A 22,894-nucleotide genomic window follows, 5' to 3' on the forward strand; every position below is an offset into this window, starting at 1 on the left:
AGTATAGCGTGTAGTTAGACTCACTTGTGAACACAGGAGTAGCTCGCCAGTGCGTACATAGGACTGAGAACACTAGCAGTGCAAGCAATACCGTGTTTTCGTTCCTTCAACAGAGCCACACTTGACCATTGTCCCTCACCAGCGGGCGTACCGCCGGCCAATCTCGCAGTTGGTCCTTCTGGATAATGCGAACCGCATGAGAATTCCTCGCAAGAGATCTGAACGATCTTTCCCGTTTCGCAGATGTCGGTCTGTTCGAAATTCGTGACGAACGGTGCCTTCAGATCAGCCGTAGACTTCAGTTTCAGTAGCTTCAGACCTTCGTCCGATGCTATCATGTCTGTGGCTTCGGATGAGAAGTATCCCTGTGTTCTACAGAAAGCGTCACTGAGCTCGGTAGTCCAATTGTCAGCGCACACGACGCGACGTTCACCATTTGGTTGCCTGGAAAAATATGCGTTAGATGATTAAAATTCCTCTTATCGTCAGACTACGTTGCACAGTTTTGTGATGGTAGATAAATCGCACGAATTACTTTATCTTCAGTATGGTTGCTCGCCCGATGAGGTCACTGTCTCCGTGATTCTCGTGGTCGTCTTCTTCCTTTTGGATTTCCACGGCGCTTAGACCCACGGTCAAATTCGCCGTCAAACAATCCCACTCGTCCGAATGATCCGGACAGTGTTCAACACCGTCGCAAACCAGGTCCACCGGGACGCAGCCTCCAGTCTGACACTTGAATTGATCCAAAGCACAATCGCACAGTTTTTCATCCTCTCCGTGGGCGCATTCTGGTATTCCATTGCAGTGCCACGTTAGTGGAATGCACCATTTTTCAGTCGGGCATAGATACTCGTCGTTTCCACAGCTCTCTGCGCAGGAGTACTCGTCACGATGATCTTCACAGTCTGGACGACCATTGCATTGCCACAAAATCGGGATACACCTTCCTGAAATGCGAGCATCGAATTGAATATAACAAAGAACGGTATAACCCACAATTTTTTCATCCAAAACTGATAGCACTGGTACTCGAAAACGTAAAATAAATAGTGTTTTGAAAAAAAAAAAAAAATAATGATGAAGAAAAGATGTTGTTAAAGGATGCAGGGTTTGCAACATACTGACTCACCGTTAGGACATTGGAATTCGTCGAACTGGCATTTCCATTCCTGGCAGCTTTTCTCGTCACTACCGTCATCGCAGTCTTCAATTCCATTGCAAACGAGGTTTCGCTTAAGACACTGGCCACTTGAGCATTGGAAATTTCCTGGACAACCTTCTTTTTCGCAATTGAATTCGTCGGATCCGTCTGAGCAATCATTTTCCGAATCGCATTTCGCGGCTAAGCTAACGCAGTAAGCACTATCCTTAGATGTGCCATTGACGCATTGAAATTGTCCAGCAGCGCACTTTGAGAAAAGAGGGTTCGGCAGTTCAATGGGACCACCTGTCGACAGCTTAACGCTTTCGATGATCGAAACAGGAATTTCAATTGATCCTGTCGTTGTCGTGAGTTTTTCAGTTACTTCATAAGTGTTTTCTCCTTTGGTAACAGAATCAATGCTTGCCTCGGAGGAACTAGTGCTTTGAGTTAAAAAAGTCTCATGATTACTCGAAACGTTATCAGTTGTTTCGATCTTTGAAATATTGTCATTATTTTGAACATCGGATGTTGGATTAGGTGCAGCTACCGTTGTTTCTGCTACTGGCAAGGTGTCTGTACTACTATGTTGCTTAAGATTTTCTTCAATGTGCACTGCCTCGGGTACAGCGTCATTTATTTTCGTAATATATTGATCGATGACACTGCGAGTAGTTGTACTGCTTGGATTATTTTGTATTAGCACAACTGTATCACTTGCATTCTGGTTTGACTCTATTTCTGGCCTATTTTCACTGTCAGTTCCAATCTTTGTTTCGATAGATGGAATATTGGAACTCGTTGAGCTGTTTTGAATTGTCTCTTCAGCAGGAATGTTTGCGGAATTCTTCGAGATGTCCTTAGCCTCGGGCGAGATGATATCACTCAATGATTCTACGTGAGTGTTATTTTCGTTGTCCATAACATGAATCTCAGAGTCAGTGCGAGGAAGTAAAGTTTCACTCTTATTATTTCCTAAAGTCATCTCATGAACTACCGCTTCTGATATCGTTGGTATATTAGGCTCAATATTGTCTACGATTGTTCTAGGAGAACCCGAGGTATTAACCAACGTCTGTCTGGTCGAATTTTCTTCTTGCTGAACAGACGGTTCATTAATCATTATTTCTGTGATAATTGCTGGAGGAATTTCAACAGAAAGCATTGTTGTTGTAGGTGTTTCGCGATCTTCGGCAACTGCAGTAGCCAGGTTTCCTATATTTTGAAAGCTCAACTCCTTTTCCTTCTTGTACTTGTACTTATCGAGTGTCTTCTTTTCAACTGCCTTTTTCTTAACATCTTGCTTCTCTAACGGAATTACTCGTAATTCGTCTTCGGACGGTTCATCTTCTTCAACAAATTTAGGTTTTCCAGTCGGGGTGAAAAGTTGCTTGTAATCAAATTTATACGGCATTACATCATCTACCACTGCTTCGGACACGGGTCTGATATCGTCCGTTGTTATCATCGGACTTTGTGTTGTAACCTTCGTCTCTTTGTCCTGCTGCATTTCTGTCTCTTCCGGAATTGAAGGCGTGAGCTTTTTCAAAATGGTTGTCCTGTATTCCGAGTTGGTTGATTTTACATTTTCAATTCCTGTGAGATCAGGTTGTGAAATTTCTGTCTCGTTGTGTGGTTTGAATTTTTGCGTTGAATCCTCAACGGTTTCAGTGCGCTCTTGCGGATAGAGATTGCCGTTTTCAGTAGCATTAGTATTTTCAACATTAATTAGCACCATTCCATCTTGAACAGAAGGAAGTGTCTGTGATTCGGTGGTGAGATGTAGAACGGGAATGGATGTATTTTGAATATTTCGTAAATGATCGTTGCCCATTTCTTCTTGGTTCACTTGGCTATTGTTGTTGATCAAGTGCTCATGTTGACCACGTTCATAGTTAATACTATGATCCATCAGCTTCTCTTCACTCTGTAGTATTTTTGCGGGAGTTGAAGTGGTAAAAATCTCATTTTCGGTTGTCTGTAACTCATCAGGCATAATAGGTACTTGGGTAGTAGCATTGCCTTCTAAACTGGATCCGTGGAAAAATATTGGCGGTGGTAGGACTGTAGCACTCTTTTCGCCTTCGCCTAAAACAGCTGACACGGTGTTTGTGTCGTTGGTTTGCTGGTCATGGTGCTTTTCAGTGGTTGTTGTCTCGTCATTCTGAAGAACAGTTTCGGTTACAGGAATCATTCGTTCTAATTCCAACGGAAGAATGGGGATTTCGGTAGTAAGCTTAGCCTCGTTAGAATGCCCGTTAATTATTTCCGGTAATATCGTCGTTTGAGTATCAGAGATCGATTCAACAGTAGTTATTTCTGTGTGATCGGTAAGAGTATTTGCATCAGCTTCAACATTGGTATTGTTAGGAATGGTTGAGACTTGTTCTCGAGTATTTTGTACCGGTGTTCGTTCGTTTAAGTCGGTATAAGAAGAGTGTGAAATTTCGTTGTGTTCCGTAGATTGTTCGGTTAAAGTTTGATTATTCTTTACTATATCTACATCACTTTGAACCGGTACCACCGTCGTGTTTTGAGCATTTGACGATGCGCTAGTATTACTTCTATCGACTACATCGTTTATGTTTTGCCCCTTATTTTCTTCTCCGAAATGTTTAGCTAGATTCGATTCATTTTCGTCCACAATATCGTTATAGTGATCTTCAAAAATTCTCTCGGTATAATCAACTACAACTTTCTCCGAATGTGCGGGTTTCTGTGTGTCTGACGATGTATTACTTATTTCCTTACTAGATGTTGAAATGTTTGCAGTTTCAGTGGTACCTTCTATAATTTTCTTTTCGCTATTTTGCGGCGACGAGCTTTCGTTTTCACTGTCTGGTACAGCTTGACGGTTGTCGGATGTTTCATCGTCATCCTCTAACGGTATAACGCTCAAAATCTCTTCCGAATCGTTTGTTCCCTCTGAGTGGATAGAAGAATTTACAGCAGGTTCATTTCCACGTTCAGCATCGGTGTGAACTTCATCCTTCGAGGCCTGCCCAGCTTTACCTTCGATCGACGATTCATTGGTCACATGTAGATGATGTTCGTTCAAGCCATTATCAATTACGCTTACCGACTGATTGTGACCATTCCTGTTACTAAGATCTTGCAGTGATACTTCCTCGGTGTTGTCTGTATTCTGAAGATTATTTGAATCTTCCGAAGATGTGTCATCGGGATTATTTTCCAAATGAACTTGCGTTGAACTTTCCGCATTTTCAACAGCAACACCCGACATAATTACTGGTTCTTGATTTCTTACATCTTCTACAGAGTAACCTACTTGGTGCATTTGTGTTTCATTGTTAATTTTAGTAGGAACAGATAGTTCAAAGTCAGTATCATTCAGGTGTTCACGAACTTCATTTAAGGCACCGTTAAAGTAGATGTTACTCGAATCACTCTGCAATTTGGATTTGTTACCGCTTTCCTCAGAATGATGCGCAATGACGTCTGGTATGTGAGCATCGAACGGGTTCGGTTCATCTTGTTCATCTTTATCCAATCTTGGAGCCTTTTTAGATATCTCTTTCTCGTGTTGGATGTCTGGTAAGTATGGTGACATGTTTTCGACGTGCTTCTCATCAGAGAACTCACCTTTGTCTGCAGAATGTTCAACGGAATTCTCAGCAAAAACTACCGGATATGATGGATGTTCAGTGACCATGGAATTCTCCGGTAGGAGAGATGGTTGCTTCGGACTGTTTTGTAGCGTTTCAGTGTGATCAATGTTTTCGGTTGGATGATATTCGTTAATTTTTGCTACATCATCAAGCTTAGAATCATTGTGAATTGAGTTTTCCGTTGAGTGAACGCTTGCAATTTGCTCGGGCGATAACTCCGGAATTATACTATGCGCGGAGTGTTCAGTAGAAGACTCTGTGTTAGCGATGACCATGATGTGCTGGTCGTCAGACGACGTTACATTTTTATTAGCCTCTATTAACGGTTCGACATTTTCACTTAAGAGCTTTGGCAGTATTTGATATACAGTTTTCGGCATGTTTTCTATAACGTTGTATTCTGTTGTTTCCGGTAGTGTTTGCTCATTACTCGATGTACTCGGGATGCCGTCAATTCCGTTACTTCCAGTATCATTCATTGTCGTCAAAGATGGTTCGACCATGCTGGAATTAGATTTTGAATTTGAATCTTCACTGGCAAAGCCAGATTTCGCTTCAACCATTGTTTCAGGCATTTTCTCCGACGTATTTACTCTTTCAGGCTCTACGGAAGCTGACGGTTTGATTGTAGCTGTAAAGAATGGCGCGGAGTCTGATTCTGATTCCGGTTCTTCCGCTAGTTCAATCACTGGAATGCTCTCTCGAATAGGCGTTGGTGTACTTGTAGGTTGAATCACTGAGTCCAAAAACGAGTCATAATCAGGAATAGCCTTACTCCTAGATTCTCCAATCGTTGCTCCTGATACACCTTGAGGCTGTTCGAATTTTTCGACGGTCTCCGTTTTATTCTCGGATTCGCCTGACTGTACAGTTTGAGTCGCAGGTGCATGTGAAACGGTCGAATTTTCTTTCGACTCTGTAACCGGAGCTGCTTCACTTTGCGATTCGGATGGAAGTACGAAATGTTGTACCAGATCATCTTGCAATGCGAGATCATTCACTGGTGCAGTAGAGGATTCAGCCTGAGTAACTTCAGGGTTATTCTCGGACCGCAAGTTGTGTTCGACATCTGCTCCGGAAGCAGTGACGTTTTCGAATTGTGCTGGATTCTGTGGCACCATAACAGAAGTTTCATTGTTCATGCCTTGGCGGCCTTCAAGATGATAAATAGAATCAACGGACGGTACGATATTATGTTCAGGCTCGTTTTGGCTAGGTTGCGATTCATGAATTGGTGTGATATTCGAAAACGGTAATATCGGCTCTGTTTGATTATCACTTTTCATCGATTCAGAATTTTCTTCGGCCTGAAGAGTTTTTCCTGATGTAAGATTATGTTCCGTTTGTCCCTCAAACTCCTTCTCAGCTTCTGGCATAGATGTGGGTGCAAGTGTGTTCCATTTTTCATCAGCGTTGGAATTCCCGTCAACGGTAGACTGACTTTTCGCTCCCGCAGAGTCTCCAGAAACCTGCGAATATTCAGTAGACGATGGTGTACCTTCTTCAGATTCTACATTTGTATGCAGGACAGTATTGTAATGATCCGAAGAAACACTTGGTGAATCAGACTCAGGTCTGGAATGTGTCACCAAAATGGACTCGGTTTGAATTTCATCATTCGCGACCGGTTCAACTTTCGGTTCAGCCATTAGTGTGTTCTCAGGTTCTGGTTCAACAGATGGTTGCGGTTCGGATACTGGCTCCACTGGTTCGACGAGTTTTGTTGTTGAATTCGCAGCTGTCGTTGTATCAGGCTCATGTTCAGCAACCGTCACTTTTGGTTCAGGCGCAGGTTCAGACTTCGCTTGGGGTTCGGATTTAGGCTCAGTTGCTGGTTCAGGCTCAACAGTGGGTTCAGGCTCTGCTTTTGGTTCGAATTTTGGCTCCGATTCAACAGAAGGCTCAGGTTCTGCCTTTGGTTCGGACGTTGGTTCCGGTTCAACAGAAGGTTCAGGTTCAACTTTTGGTTTGAACATTGATTCGCGTTCGACAGAAGGTTCGGATGTTGGTTCCAATTGAACAGATGATTCAGTTTCTACTTTGGGTTCAGATACTGGCACTGGTTCAACGGATGGTACAGGCTCTGCATTGGGTTCGGATGACGGTTCCGGTTCGACCGAAGGTTCAGGCTCTGCATTGGGTTCGGATGATGGTTCGGGTTCGACGGAAGGTTCAGGTTCTGCCTTGGGTTGGAATACAGGTTCGGGTTCAACAGACGGCACAGGTTCTGCTTCGGGTTCGGAGGTTGGCTCAGGTTCTGCTTTGGGTTCAGAAGTCGGTTCAGGTTCTGATTTGGGTGTAACAATTGGTTCGACCTTCGGTTCGGACTCCAGATTAGGTTCAGGCTCTGACTTCGGTTCGCCGGTGGGCTCAGGCTCGGATACCGTATCAGGTTCATACACCGTTTCATGATGGTGTTCGTGCATCGTAGGCATCTCGGAAGTAATATGGGGTTCGTCCATCTCTACGGGTACGGCTTGCGAGTTGTCTAATTCCTGGTGTATGGGACTGAAGGTTGTCTCGTGTCCTCGGCTTCTTCCTTGAACGCCGTCTTGCGCGTATCCTTCGGTGCCGTGAACGTGAGAAATGTCTTCATTCATGTCGACGTTACTCAGATCGTTCTCGTCGCGGCAACTCGTCCCGTCCGCTTCCAGCACTTTCCCGTTCAAACAAGAGCAAACGAACACACCCTCGGAATAATCGTACCGGCAACTATCACTGCAATTCATTTCACCGTGTTTACAATCGTCGATCAGACGACTGATGTCCAACTTCGACAAATGGTATTTACCGACCATACTGCCAGTCTCCTGCAACGTCTTTTCAACTTCGTTCCTCATCTGCTCGGGCGCTGGTACCGGAGGGTAACTGATCCTGAATTTGACTTCTCCATTCCTGCTGATATTGTAGACTTTGACAACGGACAAGTTCGCCACCAAGTGCAACTTTTCTTTCAAATTTTCTTCAATCTCTTGCGAAACGTCTCTGTAAACCCTCGATTTTGGATTGTCCATGCCTTCCGTCCAGTTGAAATTGTCCAATGTCAATAATCCGTCGAAGGCCTTTGGAACCGTTTCATATAAAGTTTCGTCGGTTGTTTGCCACGGTGGTAGAGTTGAGGCTTCAGGAGGGGGACTAACGGGCGGGTTTCTCATATATTCTTGACTGCCGGATGTTTTGATGTCGCCAAATTGGCGTGAACTTGTGTGTCCGTCACTTTCCAAAGGCTGCGTCTCCTCTTGCGTAAGAATTACACCAGCTGAAAATGAATAAGCTGAATTTATTTACTGTGCGAACATGATCGAGCTGTCAATGAACAAACTTCCGAAATACTTTGACTTTCGCAAAAAGTCACGCACGCAGAATACATTTGCGTGTACAATTAAATACTTTCAACGCTTGACAATTTCAATAATGATCATTAGTTCGAATGTTATACGTACTTGCGGCCAATATGGCAATAATAATAGCAATGGCCAGAACCAAAAGACCGCATCCCCAGCAAACTATTCGTCTCCAGTACGAACTTCGAGACCTTTTGTCCTTAGTGACGTACAATTTTTCTCCTCTGCAACATAAAAAAGTTAGAAGTGAACGTTTGGCAATCGATAAGGGAGCAATGTTTTTTTTTTTTTCTATCTGTATGGGAAGCATTTTGTACAGCAGCAATCGTACCATCATAATCATCTGCGACCAGCCACGAAGTTATAAGAAGCACCTATGTAGTAAAATTATATGTTTTCTATAAACTAAGGAGTCTGTATAATCTAAAACCTAGACATGGGTATAATATAAGTAAATCTTTAGTGCGATGTCTGAATCCCCATAACATGTTTTGCTCCCCAAGCTGTTAGTGTCTTGACGTGCCCACGCGATTTCCATCCTCCAACTCCGTGAAACCCCTGAGTACCTGAGGGCATTCCGCCAGTGGGAATAGTCGACCAGTCCAGCAGTCGGGTCTCTCAGGCTAAGTCCTTCGCGCCCCAGTCCTGGGCCCAAATCGAAACGAACCCCAGCCACAGTCGTTTCAACTTCAGCATCAGGACTTCTGCTATGTTCAGAACCAAAAAATTCGTTCTAACTAGTTTCAGCTCTAAGCTAGCTATCTATCACAACTCTATAAACGCTCTAATGTACGCCATATTCTGCAATAGATAATTGTAATATCGTCGAGCAAGCATGACGGCGAGTCATTTCCTAATGGGACGAGAAGAGGATAGATTTTATATTAATGGAAACCATAGACCGTTTTTAACCTATTAAATTCGATTTTTATGATGTACGATGTTGTCGTGGAGCTCGCGCAGTATTTAATTCTGGCAAACTGCTTATATGCTGGTCAGAACTATATTTATTTTTTATATAGTTGGTTGCTTTTCGAAACGAATCTGTTGACAGTTGAAGGAGGATGGAATGTGCATTTTTATTATATTGAAAAAAGCCGATCGTGTGTTACACAATTAGAATAGCGATCAGGCATGTATACGTAAGCTTCGATCTTTCAAGTCAAGTTACGTATTTTCGAGTCACAGAACAACTACAGAGAGAACTCAGACGATCTACTTTCGCCTGTGCAAATAGTTTTGACGAAATAAAATCAGTCTAAACTACGAGTGAAGTAACGAAACTGGCGTTAGCGAAGTCTTGTTTGATCTAAATTTCTGCGACAGATTTTGTGTAGCGCTAATTTTAAGAAAGCATATGTCTATTTCTAAGTGCATAACATTATTATATACAATGGTTTTACGAACGAATGAGAACCTGAACAAAAAATACATATCTTGATTATGATCAGTGTACAATTTTTTACGATTAAAGAAAGTTATGCTTGTTCAATACATTGGCAATAGATAGACGCTAATGTGTTTTAAAATAAGGATTAATAAAAGAACTTGGTATTTTTATTTATTTCTTACGAACATAATTGTTTTTACGAAATTTAGTTTCATTAACGTAGGTTTCAACCTTTAAATTTCTATTTTATCTATTTCTATTTTATCTATTTCTATTTTCCTTGTGCAAACTTTTTCTACGAAGGATTAACAATCCAAAACCTGTAGCAAAATTAGGTGAAGACGCGTATCGATGTACATAGTTAAGTGTGGAAATTAAAAATTAATGTTACCTGATGTACTTTCTGTGCTCGTTTACGGGCACGAAGTATTCCTCGTAAGGGTCTGCGGGTACCTCGCAGGCTTCCTGGCCTTTACTTTGTGCATTTGCACCGTTGTAAGGCCTCATAGACACCAATTCTAAGTTAACGGCTTCGACCTGTTCCTTCTTTCCATCTAAAAATATCACCAGAGATTGAGTTAATTTTCCAATTACGATCTCAAAGCATGTAAAAAAATGAATTCTGTATCGTTTTTGCAGTTGCTACAACTGACCCTCATACAACATTAAAAGAAACACTTTCTTAAAATTCTTTGTTAATTTTTTTCCTTCCATTCCATTATTAGCTATTCATATATATACTCTACTTTGATCGATTGGCGTGACGTATAAGTGTAATGCGCAGATCAACTATACAATTAAAGTGCGATGAAAGTCTGTCAAGGACATTGCGAATGTACAATCTATGTGACATAGTATTTTTGAAAAATTAGTCACAACGATTACGTTACTGGCGGTTTTATACATACATCGCAAATTTCAGCAGAAACTCTAAGATGAAGCGATTCAGCGGTGGCAATGATAGACATCCATGTACGCAAACATGGCATGACTAAGAATATCTCCGAATTAAATTACCTTGTGGGCCTAAACTTTTACGACCGTTGAGTACGTTGAACACCTCGGAGCAAAAATTCCTCAACCGCGGTCACATTTAAATGTCAACCGATGTTCTCAAGTGTAAGAGACAAAATGTAACCGTCATATGTGAATCGTTGGTTTTATATTCTATCCAAAGAAAAGGAAGACAAGAGTCGTAGAAAAAGAGTTAGCGTCACATTGTTTGAACAGATTCTTACATTCATTATAATAATGGCCTGCAAGGTCAAACGGCCTTCCAATAATGAAATCGAACGCTTACGAGTGGGCTTTGAATATTTGTCAATCTGTGAAAGATAACTTTTGGCGAAAAGATCAAGGTTTGCTGACATGAAGTCTAAAGTCACATTCCTCGGTTTCCAAACTCGCGCAACTATCCGGATCAACTATACATAGATTGGGTGATTACATATAATTTCACGCGATTTTAATCGATTTCAAGTGATTTCAAGTAATTTTAAAGTTACCGCTTTCCAAAGTGGTTTGCGATTTTAAAAAGTGAATACACGTATGACTGTGAACGAATTCAAGAGATTTTAAATGATCACATGTGATTTCAAGTGATTTCACGCGACTCCAGGCGACGTTGTGCGACTTCAACTGATTTCAAGCTATTTTAAGCTATTTCAAAGTGACTACTTTCCAAAGTGGCTTGCAATTTCAACGAGTGATTACACCTTCATATGAAATCACCCTCAATACCCGAATGACCAATCGAAAACATACCATTGCTCTGTATGCTGGCAGCACTCGTGTTGAGGAAACTGGCGTCATTGTTGTTCCCGTTTCCATGAACACCGTTGGACTTTGTGGCGCTCGGCAGTTTCTCTTGATTATCGGCGGGCAATTCTATCCTTGTCTCAGTCTTGTACTGTGGTTCCGGACTCGTTCTTACCGGTTCAACGTAGTGCTGCGACACGAAGGACTGTCGGTGGCCGTTATCGACCTTCTGACTCGTCGCTGCTGAAGACGCTTCGTCGATCGGCGTCCTGTAATCGCTCTCCACGGTTATCTGACTGTTCTGCAAGCTCTCCGTGTGGCTGTTCTCCAGCGTCGAGTTCGAGTTGTCGGAGCCGTGATGGCCTTCGTCGTTCGAAAACGCCGGGTTGTCCGTTCCTCCGTCTGACATTTTTCACGGATTTCGCCCTTCCTTTTTATACCTAAGTCCAGAGTCCAGACCGGTGAGATCTTTCCCCTTTTTCCTCTGTCATGCGGTCTTTTCTGAAACAGAATGTTGGAAGCGTGGGTTTAGATCCAGGGTGCAATTGGAAATCCTTTGCAGCGAAGCAGGAACCAACTTTTTTAGTAACTGTTCAATTTAAAAAGAATGTCTTAATAACGATACTCTCTACCGATACGACTGCGACACTTCGTTTCACATACACAAAAATCACGCCAACGATCAATTTGGATATTCAGGAAAACCCAATCACTTAATGAAAAAATGGTATAATAATTTCATCATTTATGTATACCTAGCCTTTGACTTCATAATGTAAAATGAGTTCCAAGAAGTTAATATCTGCATTTTCATCGACCGGTCTTTCTATTGTGCCTGAGAGATGATATTTTCTGCCGACAACAATTACAACATCAGTGAATCTGTATTTTTTCTCAACAATTTTTAAATTTAATACTTATAAAATAATTTATTCAATTTTAAAGCCAGTATTGAGATCGTTCAAAGACAGAGAATGCAGAGAGAGAATAGGAAGAACGAAAACAGTAAAAACAGAACCGGACGCGCGTCAATAAAACTGTAACAAAATATTCCCTAAAAAAAAAAAATGAATAGATCTTAGATGAGCAATTAGCACATAGTTACGAAATTCATAAATAATCATATTGTAAGGTGAAATATTTATGGAACAAGCAAAAATGTCAGAGTCGATTGCAGTTAAATCGTATACTTCAAACATTTACAGATCAGTAATTCTGTGCCTCGAAGTATGAAGATATTCGTATCCTCCCTAGCATGCAGATGTAAATGTCAACAAAAGTATAAAACACCGTATAATAATTTATGCAGTACTATATCTGTACTAAAATGGATAAATTGCGTATTCAAAAGTCAATGACAGGGTTGTGAAATATTCCGTTCTACAATCATCGGATCGGTGAGAATTGCCGATCCAGCATCACCGTATCGTCATAATATCACACACCGATTGCAGACGGGTATTTTGTCCACTGAATATTACTTCTTCCTGGCAATTTTTTCCCCCCTCAGGTCGTACCTCGGAGGCGATAAACCGGGGCTTCAGAACAGCAAAACGGACGAGAGGTAGAAGTAAAAAAAGATGAAAAAAGGGTGAAAAAACGAATTCACGCGAGCAACTCGGCGCGGCGCGAGTCTCGAAACACCGCGGCAAGCTCAAGCGGTACTAAAACCGGCTGACCCTGAGACGACGACCACAAAGGACTGATTCACCGGGGTTCTGGCTGGCCCCTGTTGGTCTCGACTCGAGACTGGGTTCGTATTATTACCGAGCGTAATTTAGGCCCCGATTTTCTAACCCCGGATCATCGGAACCGCTGTTTACGCCACAGCGCCAAGTTTCGCGATTTCCATGCGGCAGAAAAACGTCCCTGCGATAAATAGGATCATCTACCACCTTCGGGCATGCGATTCTTCGACCTCTCATCCAGGCATTTTTTACTCTCGGACAATTCCTCCGCGTCCCAGCTTGGCAAAGGTCAGGGTGTAACGTGCCGCTGCATCGATCTTGATAAAACGATCCTGTGGCGTGCGGCGAAATCACCGAGAGTTTGCGATGCTGTTATACTCGGTTATACTTATACCCGGGCCGAGTGTCGAGAGGAATGAGAAATTCATGCAGCGAGGAGCAACGCTTCGCTTCGTTGCCCGTGTATCGCGTATATTGTATACTTGGAGTCGTTGCCTCTCTTGCGGGAATTGTTTGAGTCCGGACAATTACGTATCCGGTTCATGTTATACGCGTGTAAATAGTATGACGTGCTTCGATGAGTCAAGAATCAATTATCTTTGGATTATTGTTTATACTGGAAGCCCGTCACGGTTTCGTCGGCATTTAAATTTAATGAAATGAAATGAAAATTCTGTTTGGATTAAACAATCTTGCATACAGTTGAGAATTATTTGAACGAACATTCATAGTATCTCACCGAACCTAACTCCTCACCCAACTCACCTTCTTATCTGTAAGAGTTTAGTCAGCGTTCGCATAAGTGTTGATCCTGATCCGAATTAGCTTGCAAATATCTTTGTATCCCCGACACTAATGATCTGTTTTTAACGAAATGTAGCATAAAATCTGGCCAAATGTTGTAGCTATTTACAGGTGTAAAAAAAAAAATCAAAATTGTTTCAGTAGTTCTGGATTTGTAAACGAACGTACTTCAGAAAGACTTTGACTGTGCGTCTTATATTTATGTAGAAATACCATGAGATAGTTGTTAACATTCAGGAATTCATTAAGTTCCTATATTCGTAAGCTACGAAGATTTTTATAAAAATTCAAAAACAAAGAAATGCTGGAAAAAATCATAAACACGAACCCAGATATCGACTCGTCATTTCAAATCACCTTAAAATCATGGTTAAGAATTGAATAGATTCGGCTGAATTTAATTTCACGGTGATACTCGTTAGGAAAAAGTAGTTTCTACGATTCTGCTCGGCCACTTTTTTTTCATCACATTGGTATCGATAAATATTCAATTTTTCAGCACTCGCGTCAGCTTTTTTTTTTTTTGAAAAAAAGCTATGTTAAATTTACCATCGACGACATCACAATAAATCGCTTTTATCCTTAAGAGTTTTGCGTCATTTATCTATGATTATTGTTTTATGCTTGCGGACTTCTACGTTCCAATCAGTGTGCAGAAAATATTCTGATTTTTATATTCTATTTTTCATTTGATATCGTTAAGAAAAAAGCGAAGATCAAGATCTATGCCTGACAGTTTTGAAGAATTTCGAATATGCTGTAGGAATAGATAGTGCTCAAAATCATATTTGGTTTTCCCAAAACCAATCTGCGTGCGTATACCGAGTAACAAAAAAAGAAAGAAACTAATCGTAAGCGTGATTTCACGCATCCCCGGAGACATTTTTTTTTTTTAGATAAATTCACTGAACGCTGTGATTAAAACTTTCAAAATGTAACGTCGGCTTGGATATAAGATTTTTGGTGAAAATGATCACCAGAGATGTTTAATTTAACAATTTTGATGACGATTTTGTTTGTGGAGATTTTACCGATGAGTTGTTTTTTTTTTTTTGGACGAGGAATTATGTATGCCTGTTTTTCAATTAGCGGAATATTACAGCGTTGGAGTAGGTGGACCTTTTAAGTTACGAATATTTCGTTACGCAAACGAGTTTGAATTACAGATATTCTTGAAAATCAATGCGAGTCAGCGTGTTTACCAGAACTTGGAAAAATTATCTAAAACCCACAAATATTCGCCAAAGATATACTTATTATAATAATAATATACTATAATAATACACATTGCAGATACCAATTGTATAAATATGTCAGTAATTACATCCATGTATAAGTTTGAATTCGAATACGTCACACATTACGCTTCGATACTGTAAAAACGAGCGTGTTAATTGAGCAGTTTGTTTTTCGGGTACTGCAAGTCAATTTCTGTCTTCCGCTTTACTAAATTCGTAACTTTTAATTTGTCAATATTTTTTTTTATGCCTGAGTGCATAGAGATTATATATTTCCTAATTGATTGGAAGATGAGGAAAGAAAATTTACCAGGCATAAAAAATTTTAAAAGTGATAAGATAGATGCTCTGCAGTGTCTCTTGCGGAACCAAAAATGAAAATAACATTAACGAACATTAAAATTTTGTTTAATTTTTTTTTACCGTCGCATAGCACAGTTAACAATATAATTAAAGTCCGAAATTTTTCTAGCGAGGCAGCATATTTTTGGTTTTTGGATTTAACATATTTCTCATTCCAGGATCTGACCAGACTGTGATAAATGACAAATCAGGCGTGTTACGTTACATTCAATGTTGAAACGGATCAGTGTTTTCAATTCATATCAAATAATGATAATATAAATAACGAATTGGAAAACGACTAAAAAACTTATATTTTACGCATATGTTAACGTGAAGATTATGCGGGTGAATCGGTAACACACACATCGCAGATTAATTGCTAGGAATGTGTTTTATAATGGTCGGCTGCATGCACTATAGAAAACCTGAATGACGGGTAAAAATCGCCAAATCGAGTGCTTTTAAAATCGGTTCTCCGTCCTTGAGATCTAATATATACGCTGAGAGAACGTGTAGTGGCTGTTATCCGGTACTCCGTCAGTTATATAACGTTGTGTGCCTAACTTATCGGTAATATAAGTATATCAAGCGTCCGAGTGTAATACGCTACGTATACAGAGACGTGTGAGCGTGTGATGTACGCAAAAATCGTCGCCTTTACACTTTCATCGGTACCCTTACGTACCCTGATACTTTATTCTAAAAATAACGCGCCAACTTGAGAAATTATCGAATTTTCCGATATTTTTGTCACCCCGCAGATTATACAAATTATATTTATATCGGTGTGATAAGGTAGGATAATGGATATGAGATGACGCACGATTTGGTGGGCAGTTTTCTTTGCTTTACATCCGTTACACATATCGACGGAGATCGATTGTGTTGATTTTCAAAATTTTCAAATCCCTCAATAGAATTCTGCAGCAAAAGAAATTTTGAATTATACAGGTTACTGCTTTGGTGTGTTGCATACAGTTCTTGACTATTTTCATGTTTTACCTTCAAGTTGAAAGAAAATGGTGCATGCATGCACATCATTACATGATTCCGTGAATTTTCATTCTCTTCGTTGTATAGCCTCATTTATGACGAATCGAAATCGAATTTACTTGCCAGCCAAAAAACTGTTTTGTACTAATTGTAAAATATGCAAAGAAAAAGGACAAAGCATTCGTCTTCTAAAATTTTCAGCAAAAAATAATTACGTTCTTAGTCTTTGACAATGTTTACAACATCTAAATCATTAACGATTATGCCATCATGCGTAAGAGCGTGAAATTTTTTGCTCTCTTCAACGAGTATTGTAAAATGAAAATTTTCTTCAATTAAAAACGTCCAGGCTGCCGTAACATCGATTTTTTTTTTCCAAACAGTTTTTGACGATGAAAGGGTGATTCAATACTTTTCATCTGAAAAGATGGCTTCAATAGAAATCCGATGATTACGTGGTTTTTGTTAATGCGACTTTCCAGTCCCGAAATATGATCGAATGAAAATTCTATAATTTCAAGAATTGGCAAAGTTTATCTGCTGAAAAATGCGGAACGGGAACTCGACTAATGTCGAAAAAATCAGGGGTGATACTTCACAATGTGGTTTATAAAAATCCCTCACGGTAAAGAAATCGAAGGTGTCGAGGTCTGCTTATAAGTACAGATAAAATTCGTCCGATACTAATATCTGGCAATCAAAATGAAATATATCTGTTAAGAATTGGGAAAACCGACACTTTCTTATCCGTGTAAAAATCCACACCTATCCCAAACTTGAAATTGTGTGAAAATTATAAAAATTGCGTTTAATTCATCGCGCGGTTCGCCTGAAAAAGATTTCATAGCATTTACACACAACAAAGAATTTCCAATAACCGCAGGTTACAAGTCATTGTTACACATATTTTCTAACCTGCATAATACACGTGTTACGTGTATTGCATAACGCACACCCGGTTATGGAATAATAGCCGGCACGGCGGCATGCATCATGGCCGAATTAAATACCTACAGTGACGAGGATTACTTCTCCCGCTGGTTGTGAGATACATCGCGTGGATGAGAAGATAATGCACGAACAACGCGATTATAACCGACACACGGGCTTGACTTACAACGCGCTGTTATTGCGTAGCCGTATTTCTCTGTGTATATTGCCTATTATATGTATACTTGAATGACCTATGACGCCGGCAAATGTGGGGGAGCATCTTCACGGTTTTAAGAATGCATAGTATAGGTGTTATACCTATATTTTGTACAAGAAGCCGTCCTTACACCGGTTGCTCGGTGTTGCTTACTCGACCGGATTACCTAAGTTACTTTCTAGACATTCCGCGCGAGACAATATTACCTACCTCCACGGATTGTGTTCACGGGTATTGGTGATCGCACACTTCTATATCTGCTGCACGGTGTAACTTGAGTGCAGATGTCGATATTGAACGTGATTGAAATTTTGCACGATGCGAATGGGCTGTAAGATTCGAATTTTCAAATCGTGCACTGTGGTTCGCATGTATTTGAAAACGGGAGAACATTTTTTCAATCACTTTCATTCCGGTCATTATTTTTTTAGAGTTGAAATATTATGTTTCTTTTTTTTCTGTTAACGCATTCTTTGAATTGTCGTCTTTGTCGTAGAAAGATGTGGCGAGAAAAATTTTCTGTGAGAATTGAAAATATTGCTCTGGTTCCAATTTCTTACGGAATTACATTGGAAAGAAGAAAAGGTATTGAAAAAAGCTTACTCCAAATTCTGTCAAATTAATTCAAATCGGAGTCGCAACAATGGAAGAAAATATTGTAATTACCGTACATCCAAATTGAATTGTAATTTTAACTAAATATCTCTAACAGGTACATATTAATGAATACGTTTGCAGTATAATTTACACGTGCCTACACGGAAAAATAAAAAAACGATATAATTATGCTGAATAATTATAGATGTATTTTAACTACGATTCTTCTGGTTCGACAAGAATTTTTGTGAAAAAAATAACACGGACATATCGTGCAACTATTTTAATTCCCTTTTCCTTTCGGTCCTGTAACTTGGAACAATAACAATGAAATTCGGTGCGAGGACGTGGCCGCCAGGCGCCATGGCTGATCAACTTTTCACTACGCATACATATAAATATGTACGCACATGCCTGTGTATCGCCATGCATGTACAATTTGTATAGAAATATTTCAACAACCAGCGGTCGATTGGTCACCTTCGACTTCCTATATCGAAATATAAAACGGTCCGATCGCTGCAATAACACGCTGGAAGGGGAGTTGTGACATTTTAAAGATTTCCGTGACCGGTTTCTTTCGGCTCTGTAAACAAAATAGTTGTGCAGTCATGCACGTCAAGCGCAAGTATGCAGGTATTGCCAGACACCCACAGACGCCAGTTTCTACGTATATTTAAATACGTTATGTAGGTATTATAATTCACCGGAGAATGTGGCATATGCGGTCCGATAAGCGAGAAGAGAAGAATGCCGCTTATGCGGACGTTGAAATCACCGCGTAGCGAGTGGGGAAAATAAATAAAATACGTGTCACCGAGGAGGAATACCTATCCTGACCAGTCGTTGATATCCCCCCGATGCATATATGCATGCTACAGCCACACGATATACGTGTCTCGGACGAGGTGTGATCATGGGTATGAGATATGCATCATATAATGGGGAAAAAAGACGCGATGAGCGTTCAATTTCAGCCGTGGTATAATATGGGCACCTTTGGGTGCTAGGTATATACGAGGTTATCTAACGCGAGATGAATTATTAATAAAAATCGCCTCTTTTAATCATTCGAACAATGCGGTATAAGGCACATAGGCGTGCATGCGGGTTACATACCCAAGGGTATGTCGCGTGCTTGTACACACACACACACACGCGCGCAAAATATACATACACATGTAATCGTGAAACATTCAAGAACAGGGTGCGCCTACAGCTGTAACACTCTCGACTTATGCGTCACCTCGGGTTAAAAAAGCGAATTCCTATTATCGAAGGAAATGATTCGCGTAAAAACGATCTATGTCCTTGTCTATTATAGCTGGATACAGGTATTCTTATGCCAGCATACTATTTATATCGTAGATTTATACAGGCATGGCTCCCTTTCTCCAGGAGACACCGCAGAATTGCTGCAGGGCGTGTCACCGTTTCTCGAATATGCATGTAGCTAAGTATAAGTATTTTATTACACATCTTCCGTACATTTATAGATATATAATATTTTACCGCCCACTATCGTCAGCTTGGCTTGGAAGTTTTGATACTCGCTTGAAAAGCTTCGATTGGGCCGAGAATATATGATTGTATTTACACACTGAGGGAAATTTAATTTGCTGTATGGTTGTTAAAAAATTATATTCAAATTTGTACTGTTCACAATAACGATTTACTTTATGGTTATTGCAAAATTAGATCTGTTTCTTTAGTTTACTACGTTTGTTCAGTTAAATAAGTCCTTGACGTGAATTTATTGTTACGACAACATCAGATTGTCACCATGAAAATAATTCAGGACTGTACAGTAGCCATAATTGCGAAAAATAAAACTTCGCTATTTGACAAAATTGATCAAATAAATGATTTTCAAGCTGACAGATTGACCAAATTTTTGTTTTTATCGTCCAATTTATCTACAAACGGCGCTTAGAATACCTACAACGTGTATAATAATGGGACACATCCATCTGCAGAGTGTAGAGCTATTATTAATGTATTTTCCGCTAACGAGCGTGTAGCCGAGAATTGTGCAGATCTTGGAGCAGTACATACATATATAGGTATGTAACATGACGGGTTAAGGGAAATACAAATAATCCGGTTATTATGCCAAGCGCGTCTGTTGAAGCCGACGACGATAATTAACTGAACCATTACAAACTTAAAACGGGTAATTCACCGCGTGCGGTTTTTCTTGCGACCGGCGTTGTTCGTTCTTCATTAATATTGTATGTAGTGTCATTCGGGATAGAATGAATGGCACGTGCTCAGCACCGGAGAAGAGCATCCGCGTCTCGGCCATTACGCATTTTATATCGTTTTATCCCATGCGTCATAATAAATTTAATTCATTGGGTACTCGCAGAGGAAATCTCTGCATCACTTGTTCTTCTTCTTCTTTGTATTGCGTTTTTTTCTTTTCCTTATTTTTCTTCATTATGATATCATCGAGAGAGAGAGAGAGAGAGAGAGAGAATAGGATAGAATAGAACAAATTTGATTATACTAGGGTAGCAAACCCAGAAGTATAAATTAACAGCCCAATAGCATAGAAATACAAATTTTAAACTTAAAATAAACTTAAATCTAAGAGAGAGAGAGAGAGAGAGAGAGAGAGAGAGAGAGAGAGAGAGAGAGAGAGCATACTTGACGTAGTCTTGTCGTGCGATTCGCTTGCGTTTTGAAACGTTCAATGCTCAGCCGAGTTTTGTACGTCTAATTAATACATCTTCGCATCACGTCGAACACTCTCGAAATTGTTATTTCAATATTGCCGGAATCGTGACTTTATTCAAATACAGATACGTGCGATTAAGCAAAGCAGCCAATCGTGACGATGTAAACTTTTCCAATCGGTATAATTAACTGACGATTTGATGATTTACTTTATCGGCGTTACGGCCGGGTCGATGAACTGAAAACTGTATCTCATAATTTTTTAATGTATGCAAAATAGTTTAAAAAATACCGTCTTTACAACTGCGGCTTCATATTCGAATGAACGAGACAATTCTCAACAGTGATGAATATCGAACAAAGTTTTAAATTATTTTTTCATTTCATCTTTCGACATTAGTCCATCATCGAAATATCGATGCTTGAAACAGTGTTGATTTATAATGATGAGTTTTTCATTAGCAATATTTGAAAAATCATTTCTTTATTACCACACTATTATCTACTGTTTTACAGCCTAATATAACCTAACTTCGATTGATATGCGGAGCTTATTTTAGTTTCAATATTCTCGTATTTATGATTGGAAAATCAATTAAGTTGGAAACATATAAGCATTGATGATATATTCGAGCGGGATACTTTCTAAAACAACATCTGTTTCAAAGATAAAGAAAAAACTGGCATCGTTAAAAGACTTTTTGTCAAAATTTCGTATCTGATGGAACAAAAACATTTCAACTAAGAAGACTTTGGTGATGACTATCTATGTCAAACTAAATGTACTCTAAATGTAGTCGCAAATTATGAGCATAAGTTGTAATTAGAGTCCGATTTCATGTGCGCATCAGTCTAAAAGCCTTCTTATTTCTGCTCGTCGTAATTTCGCAAGGTAATAAAAAAACAGGACTAACCTGGTTCCTAAATAAATACTGGCTCTGGTTGGCGCGAACGTTATACACCGCATCTGGAGAATGTCGGCTGCAGCCTTTCACCGTACATTTGTTTTTCCCAATGTTCAATTAGCGGTCGGCCGCGATGCGATGTGTTTTCGAAGAGCTCGAACAACCGTCTCCGAGCGATTCCGAGCGTACATTCGCAGTTGAAAGCTGCAGAAACGTCCTTGGACATTTCGTCCTTGCGGAACCGCAGGATCATCTTTCGCTGATCAAAATGTACGGCGCATTCGGAGCTGCGTCGTACATATCAAAATTAACCGACAGGGATCTGGCGATATTCGTAGGTGATGGTCAAAAAGTACATAATGGCCGTTGGGTGGCTTAGGATTTGTTGCTTGGATTTTATATTTTGAGCTTGCACCGTAAAAAACTAGTATAAAAAAAATAACAATCATGTCATGTAATATATATACGTGACAGCAAAAAATGGAAACAGATATAGATTCGGCACATTAAAACCTTTATATGTATAATTTTTTTTTTTTTTTTTTTGCCAGATTTCGTTGCAGACCTGTGTAATATGACGGTTTGACCATTGATTCACGCTTCACAGGGTTAAAATTATTCGCAAGAGAAGATGTGTTATTACAGCTGCCGTAATATTTCCATGTGTCAAAGTTCGATATAAAATTAATCATTTTATCAGGATATCAGATACAAAATCGCACTATTTTACCTTTTAGAATTTTTTCACAGTCCCGTTCTTTTACTACCTTATCGCATATTATGTATATAGTTATATTACGTCTGTCTAGAAGAACAGAATTAACTTTTTTTTTTTTGACACTGGCTCAAAAAAAAAAAAAAAACACCAGTTTATGTACAATTTCAGGTAAATATGTACGATGAAATTAGTTAAAACATAAATTCTTTAAATACCTGTAGAATAAACGTTGGAACAAATTTTGACGACGGTGCTATATCATATATTTTCCGTCAATTCTCTAGGTATCTTGATTCTCGCTTTTTTCTTCTTTTGACCGTATTTTAAAATAACAAGGATCGAGTGACGGGATTTCTGAACATTCGTCGTCTTGCCCGTTCATTCGACTTTTCGGCCTCCACCCATCGAGGATACCATCGAATACAGGGGCAGCCGAGACTCGGGTTCCACATCGCGCCGGATCGGTTTGATTAGAAAGTGGGACAGCCAGTCGGACTGCAGTAGCAGCTCGT

At 39.9% G+C, this 22,894-nt stretch overlaps 1 protein-coding gene across 5 annotated transcripts in view; it reads right to left on the minus strand.

The window, feature by feature from the left end:
* The window catches only part of LOC107217370 (microtubule-associated protein futsch), a 45,845-nt gene that overhangs the window by 2,543 nt on the left and 20,408 nt on the right, over positions 1 to 22,894 (minus strand). Inside the window, exons 1-8 of one of the 5 annotated variants that reach the window (XM_046737285.1) lie at positions 21,674 to 22,076; positions 11,272 to 11,766; positions 9,899 to 10,061; positions 8,684 to 8,824; positions 8,217 to 8,341; positions 1,133 to 8,032; positions 536 to 950; positions 25 to 444 (exon numbers count right to left, since the gene is read on the minus strand). In XM_046737285.1, coding sequence (XP_046593241.1) covers positions 25 to 444; positions 536 to 950; positions 1,133 to 8,032; positions 8,217 to 8,341; positions 8,684 to 8,824; positions 9,899 to 10,061; positions 11,272 to 11,674 — 8,567 coding nt within the window. In that variant the 5' untranslated portion in view covers positions 11,675 to 11,766; positions 21,674 to 22,076. Of the gene's footprint in view, positions 1 to 24; positions 445 to 535; positions 951 to 1,132; positions 8,033 to 8,216; positions 8,342 to 8,683; positions 8,825 to 9,898; positions 10,062 to 11,271; positions 11,767 to 21,673; positions 22,077 to 22,894 lie in introns of those variants that run through there. The other 4 variants (XM_046737286.1, XM_046737284.1, XM_046737287.1 and 1 more) reach the window with 4 other exon arrangements.

Source organism: Neodiprion lecontei, chromosome 4 (assembly GCF_021901455.1).
Source record: "Neodiprion lecontei isolate iyNeoLeco1 chromosome 4, iyNeoLeco1.1, whole genome shotgun sequence".
In the NCBI taxonomy this organism is placed as follows: Eukaryota; Metazoa; Arthropoda; class Insecta; order Hymenoptera; family Diprionidae; genus Neodiprion; species Neodiprion lecontei.